General features: G+C 41.4%; 2 protein-coding genes across 2 annotated transcripts; one reads left to right on the top strand and one right to left on the bottom strand.

Moving 5' to 3' along the window:
• On the bottom strand, positions 136-5,344 carry LOC8069499 (probable serine/threonine-protein phosphatase 2A regulatory subunit B'' subunit TON2). Its single transcript, XM_002439243.2, has 12 exons — positions 5,040-5,344; positions 4,276-4,367; positions 3,991-4,053; positions 3,811-3,909; positions 3,409-3,567; positions 3,056-3,127; positions 2,804-2,936; positions 2,643-2,707; positions 2,419-2,494; positions 2,208-2,309; positions 1,902-2,094; positions 136-723 (listed from the first exon to the last, which is right to left on the bottom strand). Exons 1-12 carry the CDS (start codon positions 5,215-5,217, stop codon positions 483-485), a joined length of 1,473 nt encoding a protein of 490 aa, XP_002439288.1. The 5' UTR covers positions 5,218-5,344; the 3' UTR covers positions 136-482.
• LOC8075980 (cullin-1) lies at positions 11,952-18,717 on the top strand. The gene is made up of 18 exons (XM_002440553.2): positions 11,952-12,266; positions 12,403-12,502; positions 13,934-14,119; positions 14,208-14,255; positions 14,577-14,780; positions 14,868-14,945; positions 15,113-15,202; positions 15,299-15,379; positions 15,483-15,545; positions 15,835-15,870; positions 15,940-16,026; positions 16,113-16,262; positions 16,343-16,398; positions 16,769-17,051; positions 17,189-17,332; positions 17,417-17,635; positions 17,721-17,888; positions 18,249-18,717. Exons 1-18 carry the CDS (start codon positions 12,127-12,129, stop codon positions 18,348-18,350), a joined length of 2,235 nt encoding a protein of 744 aa, XP_002440598.1. The 5' UTR covers positions 11,952-12,126; the 3' UTR covers positions 18,351-18,717.

Below are 18,717 nucleotides of genomic sequence, written 5' to 3'. Positions count from 1 at the left end.
TCTCTCACAACAAATCAACCAACAGTACTTTTTGCCACGGCTTATCAGCCAAACAAACAAGGTTAGAGCTTCACCAGTCACCACTAATCGAGCAGAAGCTTCTGCGATGTAGCAAAAATGGCACAATCCACGCAATCAAGTAACGATCCACAAGCCATGCACGAAATGAACACAATGTATATTACATATAGGCTTACAGGCATAATGCCGTAGTCAGGATTGCGCGCTTGGTGCAATCGAGATGTACATACAGGCTGCCGAGGCTGTATTGTTCAGATGTCAACATGGCCAAACCACGCTAGCCTCAACAAGTTCAAAAGACCACTATGGCACACTTACAACAAGCTCCAGGAAACAGGAGGTGGCGACGGATCTAATACGCTAGCTAAGTTACAGTGACTGATACCACAGTACAGGCAATTCGTAGGATGTTGCGACTTTGAGGCACCGGATACGGTTACTTGACAGCTGGAGAACAGAACTCATGCCTCTTCCACTTGCTCTTCCTCTTCCTGGAGAAGGTTCTCCCTGTTGTCGTGGGCCCAGAAGCCACGCACATCTATAAGCATGCTGGCGATAGTCCCGCCTTGCTTGCAAGAAAGAAGATCTGGCAGCGAGATCCTGAGAGGATCTGCGGGCTTCACCATGTCCCAGATTTCATCCCTCACATCTTCGATGCAAAGCTCATAGTTCCCGCCCTCAATCCATTTCTGGTGTACGTCTCTGAAAACATGAAAAGGGTTGCATGAGAAACATGAATGATCAAATTAAACAGAAAGCAGCCTACTGATGTCATGGGGCACATCATAGAATAAGTTCAATACATAAGACTCCACTAGCATGGTGTTGTAAGAATTTAGAGCACGAATTGAAAACATATCGTGAAGACTACTTAGAAATGAGAAGTATCAAAAAATGAGATCAAATATCTGAGTTGACTAACTTGTTGTATTGAGCATTTTCTAGTATCAGCTATAATAGTTGAAACTGTTTTTAATCAACAAATTACATTAAAATATTACTGGATTTAGAAAGTACAAATGTAGCTAGTGAGACTCCATAAAAGCAAAACAGCGACCGGTATACTGCCTGTCAAACCGATATACTGTCTATGAAAGCCTTCTGGGACAATATTTGTCAGTCACATCCACGTCTAACAAGATTGCAACTGGTGATTAAAATTAAATCAAAAAGAAAAAACAAAATAGAGGATGCATTGTGGCCATGAGCAACTGATATACTGCCTGTTAAGGCCAGCAGAACAGACTAAAAGTTCAGCAAGCACAAAAAATGACAGATTCAATCTAGGAAGATGGTATCAGGTAGGAATGTTAACTCGAAACAACCTCCTTTCTTTTCTTCCAGAATGCAGGTGCTTCTCAAAATTGGATTTGAACAGAACCCAAGTTTTGTCTCACAGTATTATTGAACACAAATTTTAATTTCTTTTATTGTAATATATACATGTAAATCCATAATGATGACAGGCTGACTCTAGCCAGCTTGGAATAGCAGAAATAGGTAGTGCGACTGAATCAACGAAAGTAAGTTTCAAGCCAACCTCATGTAGTTTAAGAGTCCAGTCCTTTTACCCCTCTTTTACTTTTATAGGCAGGTACTTCGCAAAAATACAAATGTCAAAGTAGAGCACCGCAATGGAGCAAGTCAAACCAAAGTAAGTTTGATACTGCTTTCAAGCCAAATAGATTCATCACAAGGGTTCAATTTTCAAATTAAATTTGAAAAGGTATTACTAAAACACTTTAATTTGGCCATCGGAAAAAGGGGGCCTGCATCTGCATGTCCATGACCATGAACAAGTAGATTTATCATCAGACTAGCAACTATCATAAGAACCCAGTAACGATATAGTGTAAATTAGTCCATACATAATTACATACCTAAATAAAGTATGGATATCTGCAGTTGTAAGGAACCCTCTTCCATTAAGATCAAGGCATCTAAATAAATATGTCAGGCCTTCAGGGGTATCTTTGTTTTCTAGAGCCAAAACAAAATCAAGAAAGCTTTCAAAGTCCATCTCACGACTGTTTCCACCTCCAACTTTGCTCCGGCGGACATGCTCATCAAAAACTGAAAAACACAACCGCATCGTTGTTATGTATTCATGAATAAACTCTCTGCCTAAAGACAAGTTTTGACACAACAATAACAAAAGTATATACAGAATAGTGACAGATTTTAACCTCTTTCAATGAAAATCTCAGTCAATGTGCCATCTGCATATTCCTTGAGCTCTTGTTTGCTCAGTGTACCATTAGTATCCTTATCTAGTGCAAGAAACATGTCTGCACAGGGTTGAGGTAAAAATCAAACACAGATCATACACCACACTAGAATGGTACATTTCAAATCCATGGGGAAAACAACCATTTATGAGAATTCCAGCTGACATACCACATATGCGCTGAGCTGAAGTTAAGGAAAACCAATTTTCTGCCTGCTCGGTATCGGTTACCTCTTCCTCGCTCTCCTGAAAATACAAGTGATGATATAATCATCAAAATGCACAAATCCCCAAAATCATGTGAAATACAAGTATGCAGCAACGTTACACTGTAGAACTATAATATTCTCAAGTTTACCACGTTGAACAGTGCAAAAATATATTAAAAATGTACCTGATGTAGTTCCATTAGCTCTTGAAGACAATTGCTCAGCAACACTTTCTTTATACATGCTTTCCCTGCAAGGATAAACAGTATAATACGACATAGGCAGTTAATCTCATAATGTTGTTTTGGATATAAATCAACTATATAAATCTAGTATTTTGTTATACCCCGTCTGTGTGGATCACAGAAGAAAAAGAACTTGCGTGCAGCTATACGGCAGTACATCTGGACAAATGCAGTGGGCATGTCACGCAATTGTGCCAAATTGGGGATGAGTCCTCTAATATATGCTTCCATTTCCTATGAAAAAAAATGAGTGAGTCCCCTTATACATGCTTCCATTTCCTACGAGAACAAGTAAGGCATAAAAACACTTCTAAGGTGCAAAGTATCATCAACATGTCCTGAGGTGTCCTTACATGAGGCTGAAGGAAACCATCAGAATCCTCATCAAGCTCACTCATATCAATTCTTGCTTGAGTAAGAGAAACCTGCAGAAACACCAGTAAGCAAATGATCAGTATATAGCACCATAATTTGCACAATTAGATTCTAAGGTGTAGCCTAACAGTTATTTAGACAAACTTGGTATAAATAATGAAACAGAATAATTAATAATGAAGTAAAAAATTTACTTCAGATAAGAATAGAGAACAGAATTGCTAACAATGCCGGTTTTAACTAACCCACAATCTATTAGAGACAAAATGAAGCATGTGGGACAAAACTAGCTGGCAATTTTAACTACTCTTTCTTGCAGAAAATAACTCACTGTTCGCATGACATAAAGATAAAATGGTAGGATAGCAATCCTCCCAGAATCATCCTTCTCAAACTTCATAAAGTTTGAAGGGCTGAAGAAACGTTTGCATTTCTGACCAATCTGCTCCGTGCAGACTGTGGCAATATGGCAGAAATCTTCATAATTCATCTGCAGCATTCCAGAAAGAAATAAGAAAGGGAGATATAATAATAATAAAAAGAGTGCTACATAATCAGCTAAAGCGACATAAATGGAGATCACACATGTAGCTGTTAGCGATGACCTGTTGATGTTAGCGGTGAGCAATTGAAACAGAACAAAACTAGTATGCTGACATTCAAACATGCAACAAGAACTAAGACTTTACAACTGGATGTGGTGCAAAATACATGTATCAAAAAAGAATCTTACCTTTTCAGCACCAGTAGCATCATCAATAACACAATTTTCTCTAAGACAAACCCACATGGCATCAAGATCATCAGCATTCAGCAGAAGCTCTGATTGTTTCTGTAATTGGTATTGAAAAGCTCCCGTAAGGCAAAATAAAGCTTAGCATATCCACAAATCAAAAGAAAAGCCTGATGTTACCTTTAGAAACCTGTACTTGGCCAACCTCTGAACTCTAGAGCTAATGGATCCTTCTTCAGGTTTCTGGGCACAAGATGGATATTAGTTTAGTATCCAGAACTAAGGTGTTAGATTCTACAAAATAGAACCAAGTGTAGTTACTGAGGGAACCCAAAAGAAATTTCTACCCTCTATACAGGCAGCTAGAGCCGCTACTGTTATATTTTAAGTTAAGATGTAGGTTTCACCTTAAGAGTAAAAATAAAAAAAAAAGGACAAGAACAGTCAGCAAACTGAATCATGCACCTTCTTGTAAAAACTTGGGATGGAACCAGCTTCGGCACTCTTCCGCTGCCGCTCCTTGAAAATCTCAAGCAATATCCTTTTAGTCTCCAGTTCTGCAAATTGTGCGTATAGAACAATTTATGAGTGTGGTGCGAAATATATATGTTGATTAACAAAGCAACCACTAGAGTCTAGCATTTCATTTTGAAGCTTGTTTCCAAAGAGAACATGCTAGTTTTTTGTATCACTTTCCTGCACCCATGATCAAGGAACTACCAAACTACTTTAACCCAATAATTGTGATAAATTACAAAAGAAAAAGGGTCCTAGTTCCCCGTACAGGTGCAGTGACAGAGAAGTACTTAGCACTCAGCCAGTCAAGCCCACTGTCCTGAGGCCAGGTATCCCCCTATCACCAAATCAGTATAGGTTCAAGCTCAAACAGCACATATCAAAAATCTCTAGTATTCCTGAACATCACTATCTCTTCAGGAAGCACCATTCTCTTCCCCCAATGAATCACCACCAAAATTAACAGCTGCAAATCAGTATCCAACCTTTTCAGGTAACCGTGGGGCTGCATTACATCAAGATAAATTCTACGGTGCACAGATCCCATCCTCCTACCACACACATTTCAAACTGGGGCGCAGGTAAACCCTAGTCCTAGCACCTAACCACCACCGCCTCGAAATCCCAAAGCGCGGAGCTCCGACCGAGCCTAGCCTAGCGGCATGAGGGAGGCCGGGGCGGCTAAGGAAGGAGCAGAGGCGAGAGGCACTGACCCATGAGGGCCTCGGATCCGAGGCCGGCGCCCGTGCCGACGAAGCGGCGGAGGTTGCGGACCCACGGCATGGACGAGGCGGGCGGGATCCGCCTCCCCGCGGGCGCCGACGCGCCGGCCGCTGCAGAGGAGGCCCCGTCGCCGCCGGCGTCCGCGCCGTCGCCGGAGGCGGTGCTCATCGCGGCCGCGGTGGTGGATCGGGGGCTCGGGTGCGAGCGCGTGGGGGAGCACGGAGTAGTGAGTGGAACGAGGCTCTGGCCGGAAAGGGTGGCCCGACGCGGTCCGGTTTGGCAGCCCCCGGTTGCTATGTGGGCGTGTGTGGCCGGACGGCACGAAACCCTGAGAAAAACGGAAATATTTGTCAAATATGTGGGCGTGTGTGGGCGTGTGTGACAGATATTTTAAGCCTAGTTACTCCATGATTGGACAATATTTATCAAATAAAAACGAAATTGCTACGGTATCAAAATCCAAAAACTTTTCGGGTCTAAACAAGGCCTTAGTTGTGAAAATTTTGAGTTTGGTTGTACTCCCTTCGTCATAAATTATAAGTCATTCCAAGAATCATGTAGAGTTAAAGCATCTCAAGTTTGATCAAAATTATAGAAAAAATTATAAAGTTTTATGGCATCAAATAGATAAACTATAAAAAAATATAATTAATAAATAATCTAATGATAGTTAGTTGATATCATAAATATTATTATCCTACCATATAAATTTTGATCAAACTTGAGATCCTTTGACTCTTCAAAATTCTTGGAATGACTTATAATTTGAGATGGAGTAGTATTTTTTATGTTTGTATTCGATAATTATTATTCAATTATGAACTAACTAGACTTAAAAATTTGTCTCATAAATTACAGTTAAACTGAACAATTGGTTATTTTTTGTCTATATTTAATGTTTCATGCATGCATCTAAAGATTTGATGTGACGAAAAATCTTAAAAAAATCTATATCTCTTATATAAATATAAACCTCACTAGTCTAATTCTCTAGCATCTCCTTTAGCCACGTCATCCACTTTTTCTCCTGCCCCCTACAGTGCCCGCCATCTCCTCTAGCACACGAAGAAGGCAACACACCTTTAACTAACGAAAACAAATCCCACCTCCACCTCCACTCGGCAATAAAAACATATCAATCCTCTCCACATCGTTAACCAGCTGCCATCATCTCTTCGGCTTCCCCCTCAATGCACCAACACATCACATGAGTGTCGGCGGCCCGGCGCACCAAACGAACAGGCACAAGCATTTATTTCCACATCGATTCATCAGCCACATCCCTACAAACGCCTACGGAAGAAACTCAACCATCGCGCTACCTTCGTCTTTAATAGTTGTGTGTATGTTATTTCCTTTCTTATCTCCACCGTGCTCATCGACGTTGACGACAAGAGAAAGGAGACCTTCGCAGACGTGGTCCTCTCCGCGTTGGCTACTCCACCTCCGTCCTGCCCCTCTCTACCTTTGCATCGGCGGCGGACGGGTCCGCCTCAGCGCTGGCCCTCTTCGCTTCGGCTCCGGTCACTCTGTCGGGGCGCCTGGCAACTCTGCATCCACGTCGGCTGCCCCATGTCTACGTGTGGCCACCCTGCTTTGGTGCCGGCCCAATCCACTTTTGTAGTTTTGTGTCGTCCTCCAAGCCACTGAGAGAAGCCGACAAGCCTTGCGCTGTCGCTCGATCTGCTTTTGTGCTGTTCTCCAAAGCTTCTGAGAGAAGCTGAGAAACCTTGCGCTGATCCATACTGTGAAGTTCTTTGAGCAGTTAAAAAGCCAAGAAGCCTCTCCGCACAAGAGATAAGACAGTAGTTTTCTTTATTCAATTTGCGAACATCATCGATAGATTGTGTTTTTTTTATTTATTCAAGTGGAGGCCACCTAGCCATCTCCATGTCAGCATGTGAATGACAGCTAGGTGATGACTGATTTCTCAGTGTTTAAGGTTATGATGGAATTTACGACACCATATATATACATATCTTAATACTTAGTAATTAACATTTTATCTTTTTATATTCTTTCTTTATACCCGCGGCAACGCGCGGGGAATCCTCGTAGTTTTGGAAAAATTTTAAGAACTAAACACGCCCCAAGATTTAAAACACAACGATTTTGCATCAGCATTTTGTTATTGGACAAGATGTCGATTGACCACTATACAAGATCCATACAAAATTTGTCATCAACATTTCCCTAAGAAAAGGGGAAAGGGTAAATGGAAACAAAAGGAACTATTCGAAAGAAGACAATTTTATCAATTTACATTCTGATAGACTTATAATAGTCCTTTATTAATAATTGATTAGACTTGTTTCCAAGCAATATTATAATTATTAGTACATGGGAAGTGAAGATATGCTATTTTATAACATGTATGGCACTGCAACTCACCAAATGGTGGCAAAAGATGGAATTGACTTGAACGAAGAATGCAAAACTTATTTAATTTGTGTTGGCCAAGCACATTTAGCATAACAACTATAGTTTCATCGTCCGAGCTATTCGTATGATACTCAATTGCATGAATATTAGAACGATAGCGACTCATTGTGAATAAAAATATACTTGTAGATTAGTATTATGGCTTCAGACTCACCTTAGACGGGTGCTCAACTTTTTCGTCTGGGTAAGTTATCATCTTTATAGCAATTGCAACCTTCATAATATCCTAGTTCTGTGCGTTGAATCCAGATATCTCCATAAGGTATGAATCTGACATATGAAAGCTCATAGTATACTTCTAGAAACCAAGTCATAGCTATAGAAGAAGCAAGATGTTTCCACTATATCATCGTTGACCTAGATGAATACAAAGGAGCATTGATTAAAAACATGACCCAACCTTTTTCAAATAACACAACAGGTTTGTAAAGGACAAGACAAAAAATTTATCCCAATACCATAAACAATACTTAATTCTTTCCTTGTTTATAAAAACTAACCTCAAAAACTAAAATGAATAGGCAATAAAATGAGTAAATAGATGCATATCTATAAGAACCGAGAGTCTTCTTCTTTCCACCCCTTGGGGCTTGTTTCTTCTTCTTTTTTTAGTGAAATTGGGCATTGTCGACGAAAGCTGGTCGGCAGTCTACCTTGGGGTATACCCACGGTAGTAGTTTATCGGTAGACGGTGCGCAAACTACGAACTCGATGGTGACGCAAGACACGGACAAGCTTTTTATCCAGGTTCGGCCGCCGAGTTGGCGTAATACCTACGTCCTGCGTCTGGTTGTATTGATTTGTGTTGAGAGAATAATCTGTATGCTCTTGTCCTCTAGGGACCCCTGCCCCTCCTTATATATCCTGAAGGGACAGAGTTACAAGCAAAGTATCCTATTTGGTACAAAATCTTGTAGCCTTGCGGTGCACGCCGACCAGTCGTGCGCCGCACGTCTTCATCTTGTGGGCCGAGCCACCTCTGATGGTGCGGCCCATATAGGCCCATGAGGGTATAGGGGTTTATACCCCCACAGCTAGTCCCCGAGCACCATGTATTGTGATGTAACACGCCGTCTTGAGCTTCTTCGATCAGTGAGGCTTGACGTCTTCAATAAGCAGGAAAGTCGCCCGAACAGTTGCAACGGTATTTTGACCAACTCAAAAGACAGTTGATCAACATTGACATCGAAGAAGCAGGTTGTTCGAAGAATGCATGGTGCTCTTAATTAAAAAAGATTTCTTTCTTGTTGAAGTGTGTCCACTTTACTTTTCTGAAAAGTATAGACCTCAAAATAGCAAGCATATTCACCGCAAGGTGAAGTGTGCCCACTTAGTCCCCGAGCCTGGTAGTAGGTGACGTAGGCACGTGGTGCCAGGGTCAAAAGAAAATTCCCCAAAGTAGTTTTGAGACTGAGATGCATCGCTAGATGCATCGTACCGATGTAGTCTCCGAGCTTGCTGGAAGGCGAAGTATGAGCCTTGTAGCAAGGTCTAAAAAATTGAATTTACCAGTCCCTGAGCATATCATGCTCGTCTGCAATTGAATAGACTAATCGACCAGTCTCCGAGCATATAACGCTCGTTGGTCGGTACAGTCCCCGAATTCTCAAATTGGTGGGCTGGTCGACCAGTCCCCGAGCGTATAGTGCTCGGTGGTCGGTGCAGTCCCCAAGTTCATAAATTGGTGAGCTGGTCGACCAGTCCCCGAGCGTATAGTGCTCGGTGGTCGGTGCAGTCCCCAAGTTCATAAATTGGTGAGCTGGTTGACCAGTCCCCGAGCGTATAGTGCTCGGTGGTCGGCACAGTCTTCGAGCACAGCATAGAGAGTAGTCGACAAGTCCCCGAGCGTGGTTGGGAACGTAAACGTGCTCGGTGGTCGGAGCAGTCCCCGGGCACAGCGTAGGGAATAGTCGACGAGTCCCCGAGCGTAGCTTGTCGACTGGGCCAAACCACTGAAAAATAAATATAAAGAATAGGTAGTACATGATGTATAAATAAACTTTAGATAAAAATCAGTACTGAGATAAGTTTTAGATTTTTTGTTATAAAATTAGCACGAGTTGTTAATTCATCCTAGAGCTTGTACCAGCTCTGGTCTAGCCAACAATCAGCATGAGGTGCGGAACCTAGGCACGCGTAGGATTGTCAGCCACGTCAGAGAGGTACTGCCGACCACCCGGAACGCAGAGGGCGGATCTCGTGCACGTGTAGGGAGGAGTCGGAGACAGTACCGGCTCTGGAAAGCTCGTGTAGGAGAAAAAACTAGTCGGCTAAAAAAGTTGTTTTGAAGAATAATAATATTGAAAATATTATGCCAAAAATAAATAAAATATTAGAAGTGTACTTATCTTTGGATGAAAGTCTGGTCGGTGACGACAAATTTGTCTGGCCCTTGAGCTTTTGGACCTGTTATCGTGACGGTGGTCGCGGTTGTCGTAGCGCCGTTCTTCGCGGCGATTATTATTGCGACTCGTGGTTAGAGAAAGTAGGCTAAACAATTTGGTCGATGGCCCGAGCAGGTCGGTGTTGTCGATCTGCCTCCCTTTGTAGCAGGAAAGCGTGCGACGCGTTGTCGGCGTGGTCGGAGTCGTTGCTGGAGTAGTTGGAGTCGTAGTCAGCGTGGTTGAAGCCGCCGCCGACGTCGATGAAGAAGTGGTTGGCGCAGATCGGATCTACACCTCCTCCGTGGTCGTGGCGGTGAAGCTGTTGAAGCTGACGGTGAACGTGAAGTCGCCCGCCACGAAGTCGGGGATGATGCCCATCTCGTTCGTCGAAGAAGTTGTACGCACACCCCCTACCTGGCGCGCCACTGTCGACGAAAGCTGGTCGGCAGTCTACCTTGGGGTATACCCACGGTAGTAGTTTATCGGTAGACGGTGCGCAAACTACGAACTCGATGGTGACGCAAGACACGGACAAGCTTTTTATCCAGGTTCGGCCGCCGAGTTGGCGTAATACCTACGTCCCGCGTCTGGTTGTATTGATTTGTGTTGAGAGAATAATCTGTATGCTCTTGTCCTCTAAGGACCCCTGCCCCTCCTTATATATCCTGAAGGGACAGAGTTACAAGCAAAGTATCCTATTTGGTACAAAATCTTGTAGCCTTGCGGTGCACGCCGACCAGTCGTGCGCCGCACGTCTTCATCTTGTGGGCCGAGCCACCTCTGATGATGCGGCCCATATAGGCCCATGAGGGTATAGGGGTTTATACCCCCACAGGCATGATCTCGTGACATTCGGAGAGAGAAAAGGAACTATGAGTCTTCTATTTAATTACAACAAAAAGATATTTTGGTTAATCCTAAGGGTTTCAAGTGCACAAATCATTACTTATGTAAGAGCTCTGTTGGAGGGCCCCCTTAGTGGTGTGGCGGCTAGGGTTAGGAGCGGTTGCTATAGTGGGGGAGAGGTGATGGCTAGGATTTAGGGAGAGAGGAGAAGGAGATGGTGCAAAAAGAGAGGAGAGAGAGAGAGACGTTGGAGAGATGAGTGAGGCTGGAAAGAATTTAGCCAAGGACACATGACATGGCTCGCTGCAAAGGGTTTTTGTTACGCGTTGAAGATCAACTATTATTGCACGTATTATTTACATATCGACCAGTACCTTTTGTCATGCCTCTGTACAACTAAACACTCGATTCACTAATATTTCATTATATGATAATAAATAACATAATAGAGAAACTTTAAACACAATATAAAGTACATGTCATTCCAAAACATAGCTAGTCTTAGGTTGATCCCGAATAAGATCATGCTAAGCCGGACTAATTTTTTAAGATAAAATTTCAGCACCTAGAACACCAAACTGTATAATTATTAGATCAACTATTATTCAAAATGAATTTACCAATATACTTATTTCGTGCCATGATCAAATGTTGAATAGTTTAGAGGTGGTTAAGATTAGTAGGAGTCAAGATGATGTAGCCCATGAACTCGCTTATTTTACTATTAGGTCAGTCTTTTTTCTTTGTTCTTTTCAGTTCGTTCCCTCTCTCTAATAATCTGTAATGATACTATTTGATCTTTAATATACTTTATTATTTGTTTCGCAAAAAACGTAGAATAATTTATTAATAAGTTATATAAATCAAGAACTAGCTAAATCTATAATGATACTATTTGATCTTTAATATATTTTATTTTTTTTTGCAAAAAATGTAGAATAATTTATTTAATAAGTTATATAAATCCAGGACTAGCTAAAGTAAATAAATTACTAGGTACTAAACAGCTAACTCTATTTATTAGGAGCCCGGGATTGAATACAGAAGTAGTTTGATTTGATTTTCATACAAATGATCCACATCTAGCGCAAGGCTCGTCATCTGGGCCGTCCACCTCGCGATCGGACGACGGGGACGGAGTCTGAATCACACGGGATCTCCCCAACTGAGGAGGGGGGCCGCCAGGAAGGCGGTCAGCCGCGGCGGTATACAACAGAACCCCCCCAGCCCTCTCATCACGCCCACGCGCTCGCCTCTCTCTCCTTCCCCCCCGTTCCGCCTCTCGCGCTCGCCTCTCGAGGACCCTCGCCATCCCGTCCTCCCCCAAGGCGCACCACCAAACCCCCAGCGGCGGCGCTAGGGTTTCTCTCTCCGCGCGTCGGCACCGCCACCTCCGCCCGCGGCGATGGCGGGGCAGGAGCGTAGGACAATCGATCTGGAGGAGGGATGGGCCTTCATGCAGAAGGGCATCACCAAGCTGAAGAACATCCTCGAGGGCAAGCCCGAGCCGCAGTTCAGCTCCGAGGACTACATGATGCTCTACACGTACGCCTCTCTCTCTCTCTCTCCCCTACGTCCTCTTCGCTGCCGTCCTCCTTCGCGGCGGCGGCCGCGCTAGGGTTTCCCAACTCGATCCGCTTCGATCCGGTTCTGATCTAGGGTTTTGGTCCCCTTGTCGCAGGACGATATACAACATGTGCACGCAGAAGCCGCCACACGACTACTCGCAGCAGCTTTACGACAAGTATAGGGAGTCGTTCGAGGAGTACATCACATCCATGGTGAGCCTCCTGTTCGTATCCCTCTTGCTCATGTGAATGTCTGTATTCGACCTAGATTGTTTTGTATCTGCGGCGTGGTATTAGGGTTAGATATCCTACTATGAGGGGAATACGGCAGTTTGGATGTATTTTTTTAGCTTTGGTGTTGTCATAGATGGTTGAACTGTTTGATCGTACTTTGTAAATGAGCTAATCAGAATTTTTTTATGCTGCAAATATTGCAGTGGTAGCTCTCTCTTCCCCTTCTTTTGTTCATCTCTTGATTTGTACAGGATAATTCAATCTCTTTAAAACAATTGTAAGCATCTTGATTAGGTGAAATGATTGGTCCAGCTACTTTATGTGTCTTTGTAACAATTCTGTGCCCATTTACTTGTACACTTGGACCTGGTTTTCTGTTGGCTCCAGTAGATTCATTAGATGTGTTGTGATATCACTGTGGCTATTTCCATTTGCTTTTTGTTGCAATTTGTTTTCTGTTATGGGCTTGTTAAGGGTAGACAGCAAACCAGGATTGTTTCATCCATTCTGTATTAACACTTTTTTTGGGGGGGAAATGGAAGTTGTTTGTCATAGATGGTCAACCATTATAATAATATAGGCCTTGTTTAGTGCCAAAAAAATTTCGGATTTCGCTACTGTAGCACTTTCGTTTTTATTTGACAAATATTGTCCAATCATGAACTAACTAGGATCAAAAGATTTGTCTCGCGATTGTTTTCGTCTATATTTAATGCTTCATGCATGTGCCGCAAGATTTGATGTGACGGGGAATCTTGAAAACTTTTTGGATTTCGGGGTGAACTAAACAAGGCCATATATAGAATTGTGCTGATCTGATTGTAATTTGTAAATGGAGTAATCAGAACTTTTTTTACGCTGCAAATATTGCAGTGGTAGCTTTCTTTTCCCCTGTTGTCCATCTCTTTTTTCTACAGGATAAGTTAATCTCTTTAGTTTAATTGTAATAAGCATCTTGATTTGGTGAAACAATTGGCCCAGCTACTTGACAAAACAATTATGCGCCCATTCTTTGTACACTGAAGCTCATTTCTTATAGATCATGTATAGAGTACCTTTTTGTATTCTTGCAGCACCTTTAAAAGGACCGAAATTAGACACTAACTGATGCTATCTATGGCAGGAAGATAATAATGGTTTGTATAATTGAGTACCCATGGATGCTAGTGTCAAATTGCAGGAGCTTTTTCTGTAGCTTGCTAATTTATTGTTTGACAAGCATATTTGATTTGTAAAAGAAACCTGTACACCTCCCCTTTAGCTTTTGGTGTCTTCATGACTAGAGGTTGAACCCATGAGTCATGCTCTAATTTTGTATGACAGCTTTAATCTAACTATAATATTATCCTCTTCACTGTATTTGTAAATTCACTGCTGAGAGTGTTCTCACTAAATTATAATTTCTTGCAGGTACTACCTTCGTTAAGGGAGAAACATGACGAGTTTATGCTGAGGGAGCTAGTGCAAAGGTGGTCAAACCATAAAGTCATGGTTCGCTGGCTCTCACGTTTCTTTCATTACCTTGACCGGTACTTCATATCAAGGAGGTCACTTACCCCACTTAAAGAAGTTGGCCTTACTTGCTTCCGAGAATTGGTAAAACAACAGTTACTTAGTGTCCAGCTTCTTTCTCACTCATGCTTTTTAACCGCATATGCTCTAATCAATTTAACTGTGGTAACAGATCTATCAAGAGATTAAAGGGCAAGTTAAAGATGCAGTGATTGCTCTGGTGAGACCTTGCATCTCTTTGTGAATTAATGGTAGTATAAAATGGTTGGTTAACATATACTAGCTCCATTCTTTATTTGCTTGATGTTTGGACATTAATATTGATCTCCAACATATGTTTTTGACCATACTTATTTTCTTCAAAGTTATACATGTTGGCATATGTTGAAAACTTGAAATATAGTAAGGACCAAACAAACCACGATTCTCTCTTCCATGTGGGGAATCTTAAAACTTTTGTGCGCATTAGTGGCCAATTGTCTGATTGCATACATCCCTTAAGCTTCATCTATTTGAGAACTGATGTTCTTTCTTTTAACAGATAGACAAAGAACGTGAGGGTGAACAGATTGACCGGGCTCTGTTGAAGAATGTCTTGGATATTTTTGTTGAAATCGGTTTGGGTCAAATGGAGTGTTATGAGAATGACTTCGAAGATTTCTTGCTCAAGGATACTACAGAGTACTACTCTGTCAAGGCTCAAAGCTGGATTCTTGAGGACTCATGCCCAGATTACATGATTAAGGTACCTAGAGTTGAGAAGGTTTCTGTCTCTTTCTATCTGTATTTTATGTGTGGCTATTTCTTAATGGCCGCATGCTTCTTTCAAAAGGCTGAGGAGTGTTTGAAGCGGGAGAAGGAGCGAGTTGGTCACTATTTGCATATTAGCAGCGAACAAAAGTTGTTGGAGGTATGTGGAAAAATCTTCTCTTTTCCAGTTTTGCAATATTTTTTTAATCAATATTTTATTTGCAGCAAATATTTCAGTTTTGAATTCAGAATGTTGCTATGTCTTGAATAGTGCTCGACATATTTCCCGTATGACCCTTAAATTATTATAATCTTGAATTTCGACAGAAAGTGCAAAATGAATTGCTTGCTCAGTATGCAACCCCGCTGTTGGAGAAGGAGCATTCTGGATGTTCTGCTTTGCTTCGTGATGATAAGGTTGGATTGAAAACCTTGTTATTATTATTATTATCTAATGAATGACTGACTTCCTAACAATATTGAATATTCACTGCCATCCCTCCATTACTGCAGGTTGAGGATCTTTCTAGGATGTATAGGCTCTTCTCCAAAATCACCCGCGGTCTGGAGCCTATTTCTAACATGTTCAAAACGGTATTATTTTCCCTTGCAGGGTGCCTATGTTCTCTTTTAGCTCACTCATTTTATTCCTTTGAACCATGATGTTCAGTTCTGATTGAGTTATATTTGTCCACAGCATGTTACAAATGAGGGCACAGCCTTGGTAAAGCAAGCTGAAGATTCTGCTAGTAATAAGAAGGTGCAGTGTTTCTTTAGCTGTTAAATTATTTGTTACCTTTATGCCCTTTTTGATTCATATATATAGAAACAGAAAAAACTCCACATTAATAGTTTGTAACAGCCTTCATCTAACCTCTATTATCAGGTTGCTAAGTAGTTCACATTTCCCAGTCCTTTTCTTTACATTACCACTTTGTATGCTTGATACTCTGCCATGTAGCTGTTTGATTTTTGTTGCTATGTTTGATTAATTTTCTGATTTGTTATCTTACCTAAATTATTGTTTTTACAATTTATTGCTTTTACAGCCAGAGAAGAAGGATATGGTTGGCATGCAGGAACAGGTGTGTATCTTGATCGCACTCTGCTTTTGTTGTGTGTTATGTTAGCTTACATTTATTCTTGTTTTTTAGGTGTTCGTGTGGAAAATCATTGAGCTGCATGACAAATATGTAGCTTATGTGACAGAATGTTTCCAGGGACATACACTCTTCCATAAGGTCTTCAGCTGAAATATCTCATTTTCATTTTGCTGTTTCCATGAAATTGCAAATTGTGTCTCATTCTCATATAATTCTTACCACAGGCACTTAAAGAAGCCTTTGAGGTCTTCTGTAACAAAGGTGTCTCTGGCAGTTCAAGTGCTGAGTTGTTGGCTACCTTCTGCGACAATATTCTGAAGAAAGGTTGCAGTGAAAAGCTCAGTGATGAAGCCATTGAAGATGCCCTTGAGAAGGTACATCTGTTTTTTTTCCTTTTGCTGTTATTGATAAATTATGTGCCAGAGCTTTACATTTGATTGTGACTGGTTTCCAGGTGGTGAGATTGCTGGCATACATCAGTGATAAAGACCTATTTGCCGAGTTCTATAGGTGAGTGCTTGTTATCTTAGGCCTTGTTTAGTTGGCAAAAATTTTGGATTTTAGGTACTGTAGCACTTTCGTTTGTTTGTGGTAAATATTGTCCAATCATAGACTAATTAGGGTCAAAATATTCATCTCGCGATAAACAGGCAAACTGTGTAATTAGTTTTTGTTTTTGTCTAAATTTAATACTCCATGCATGTGCCTCAAGATTCGATGTAATGGAGAATCTTGGAATTTTTTGGGAACTAAACAAGGCCTTACATGGTATCATTAATGCCTGTGTAATTTAACAAAAATGCTTGTGTGTCAAAGTGTGTAAGGAAATTGTGCCCTTTGGAACTTGGTTATGTTTTTTAATAAGTGAACTGGCTTACAGGAAGAAGCTTGCAAGAAGATTACTTTTTGACAAAAGTGCTAATGACGAGCATGAGAGAAGTATTCTGACAAAGCTCAAGCAACAGTGTGGGGGACAATTTACTTCAAAAATGGAGGGCATGGTTACAGACCTTACTGTCGCTAGAGATCACCAGACTAAGTTTGAAGAGTTTGTAGCTGGACATCCAGAGTTGAATCCTGGGATAGACTTGGCTGTTACTGTTTTGACAACGGGATTCTGGCCAAGCTACAAAACTTTTGACATAAACCTTCCTGCTGAGATGGTAAGTTAACTGTTCAATCACTTCAAGAGCACCAACCACTGCACTTGTTTCATGGAGCATATTAGCTCATTTCAGAAAAGCATGTTAGGTACATGTTTATGTTCTTTGAAATTGACTTTATATATGTCTGCTTCTAGGTGAAATGTGTAGAGGTTTTCAAGGAGTTCTATCAAACAAGAACAAAGCACAGGAAGCTGACATGGATTTACTCATTGGGTACCTGCAACATCAATGCTAAGTTTGACGCTAAACCCATTGAGCTCATTGTTACAACATATCAGGTAATCTTGGATCATTTCTGTATCGCAATAAATGGTGCTATATTAACCTGTCTGACGTTTTTAACACGTGCCTTGTTTTGACAGGCTGCATTGCTACTGCTGTTCAATGGATCCGACAGGCTTAGTTATTCTGAGATTGTAACACAATTAAATCTGTCAGATGATGATGTAGTGCGCTTGCTTCATTCGCTTTCTTGTGCGAAATACAAGATCCTCACCAAGGAACCGGCAAATAGATCCATATCGCCCAATGATGTTTTTGAGTTCAATTCAAAATTTACTGACAGAATGAGAAGAATTAAGGTATTTACTGTTCTTTTGCTGTTTGGTAAGACTTAAGAGTTTAGTTGCTGTTATGCTAATTTCATTTTATTGTCACTCTTTCCAGATTCCACTCCCTCCTGTTGATGAGAAGAAAAAGGTTGTTGAAGATGTTGACAAAGACAGGAGGTATGCAATTGATGCATCAATTGTGCGCATTATGAAGAGCCGCAAAGTTATGGGTCATCAACAGCTGGTTGCTGAATGTGTTGAGCAGCTGAGCCGCATGTTTAAGGTACTGACAAGTATATCTTCTATTTGAGAAGTTCTTCATAGCTTAGTCACCACTGAGCTTATTTTCTTCTGTCAGTTACAATTTTCTGCCCATGGTACATTGGGTATCCTGTTGTTGCATCAGAAGTAATTATGTACCCTTTTGGATTGAATTTGATTAGTATCATGTTATGGTAGCTCTTACATATGTATGGCAAATTGTCACGTCCCAAACCAAGGACATAGGTTGTTAGGTTCTACAAAGATAACTGTTAACTTGGCCGTGGCTGCGCAATATAGGATAATCATATATGAAGAAAATTGGTTTCGCCACTTGTGTTGTATTCTGTTCATTTTCTTACTTGGGCGGGTGATATTGCAGCCTGACTTCAAAGCCATAAAGAAGAGGATTGAGGATCTCATCACAAGGGACTACTTGGAGCGCGACAAGGACAATGCAAATATGTACAAATACCTTGCCTGATTGGTGGTTAGTGGCAAAGTCCAAAACAGCTCGATACCACGGGGGTGGCAATCTTCTGCAAGGTCGTGGTGCGTCGACAACTTTTACCATGATTTGCAGTGCGTTTTGGTGATTTGGGTGCGTATGGGTCCTGCAACAGCACGGGCTGCTCGCATTTTGTAAAGTGGTCGTTAAATAGGATAATCGTGTTGACCTACATTAGATATATGACGATATGAGGAATAGGAGAGGCACTCAAGTACTTGTTCGTGCCTTCTATTGCCAATGCTTTATCTATATATCTGTATCACTGTTTCAGTTAACTGAGATGAGATGATGCTTGGAGTTGTTTTGCTATATGAAATGGTGGGTACTATGAGAATTTGCA

This window comes from Sorghum bicolor, chromosome 9 (genome assembly GCF_000003195.3).
Source record: "Sorghum bicolor cultivar BTx623 chromosome 9, Sorghum_bicolor_NCBIv3, whole genome shotgun sequence".
Lineage (NCBI taxonomy): Eukaryota > Viridiplantae > Streptophyta > Magnoliopsida > Poales > Poaceae > Sorghum > Sorghum bicolor.
This window is presented reverse-complemented; position numbering and strand designations above follow the sequence as displayed.

Coding starts and splice junctions, on each gene's coding strand:
- LOC8069499 (XM_002439243.2), bottom strand. CDS start 5,217: ATGAGCACCGCCTCCGGCGACGGCGCGGACGCCGGCGGCGACGGGGCC. Junction 4,368..5,039: donor CGGATCCGAGGCCCTCATGG/GTCAGTGCCTCT, acceptor CACAATTTGCAG/AACTGGAGACTAAAAGGATA. Junction 3,128..3,408: donor ATCTTTATGTCATGCGAACA/GTGAGTTATTTT, acceptor GTGTTTCTGCAG/GTTTCTCTTACTCAAGCAAG.
- LOC8075980 (XM_002440553.2), top strand. CDS start 12,127: ATGGCGGGGCAGGAGCGTAGGACAATCGATCTGGAGGAGGGATGGGCC. Junction 15,203..15,298: donor CTTTGCTTCGTGATGATAAG/GTTGGATTGAAA, acceptor CCATTACTGCAG/GTTGAGGATCTTTCTAGGAT. Junction 15,380..15,482: donor TTTCTAACATGTTCAAAACG/GTATTATTTTCC, acceptor ATTTGTCCACAG/CATGTTACAAATGAGGGCAC.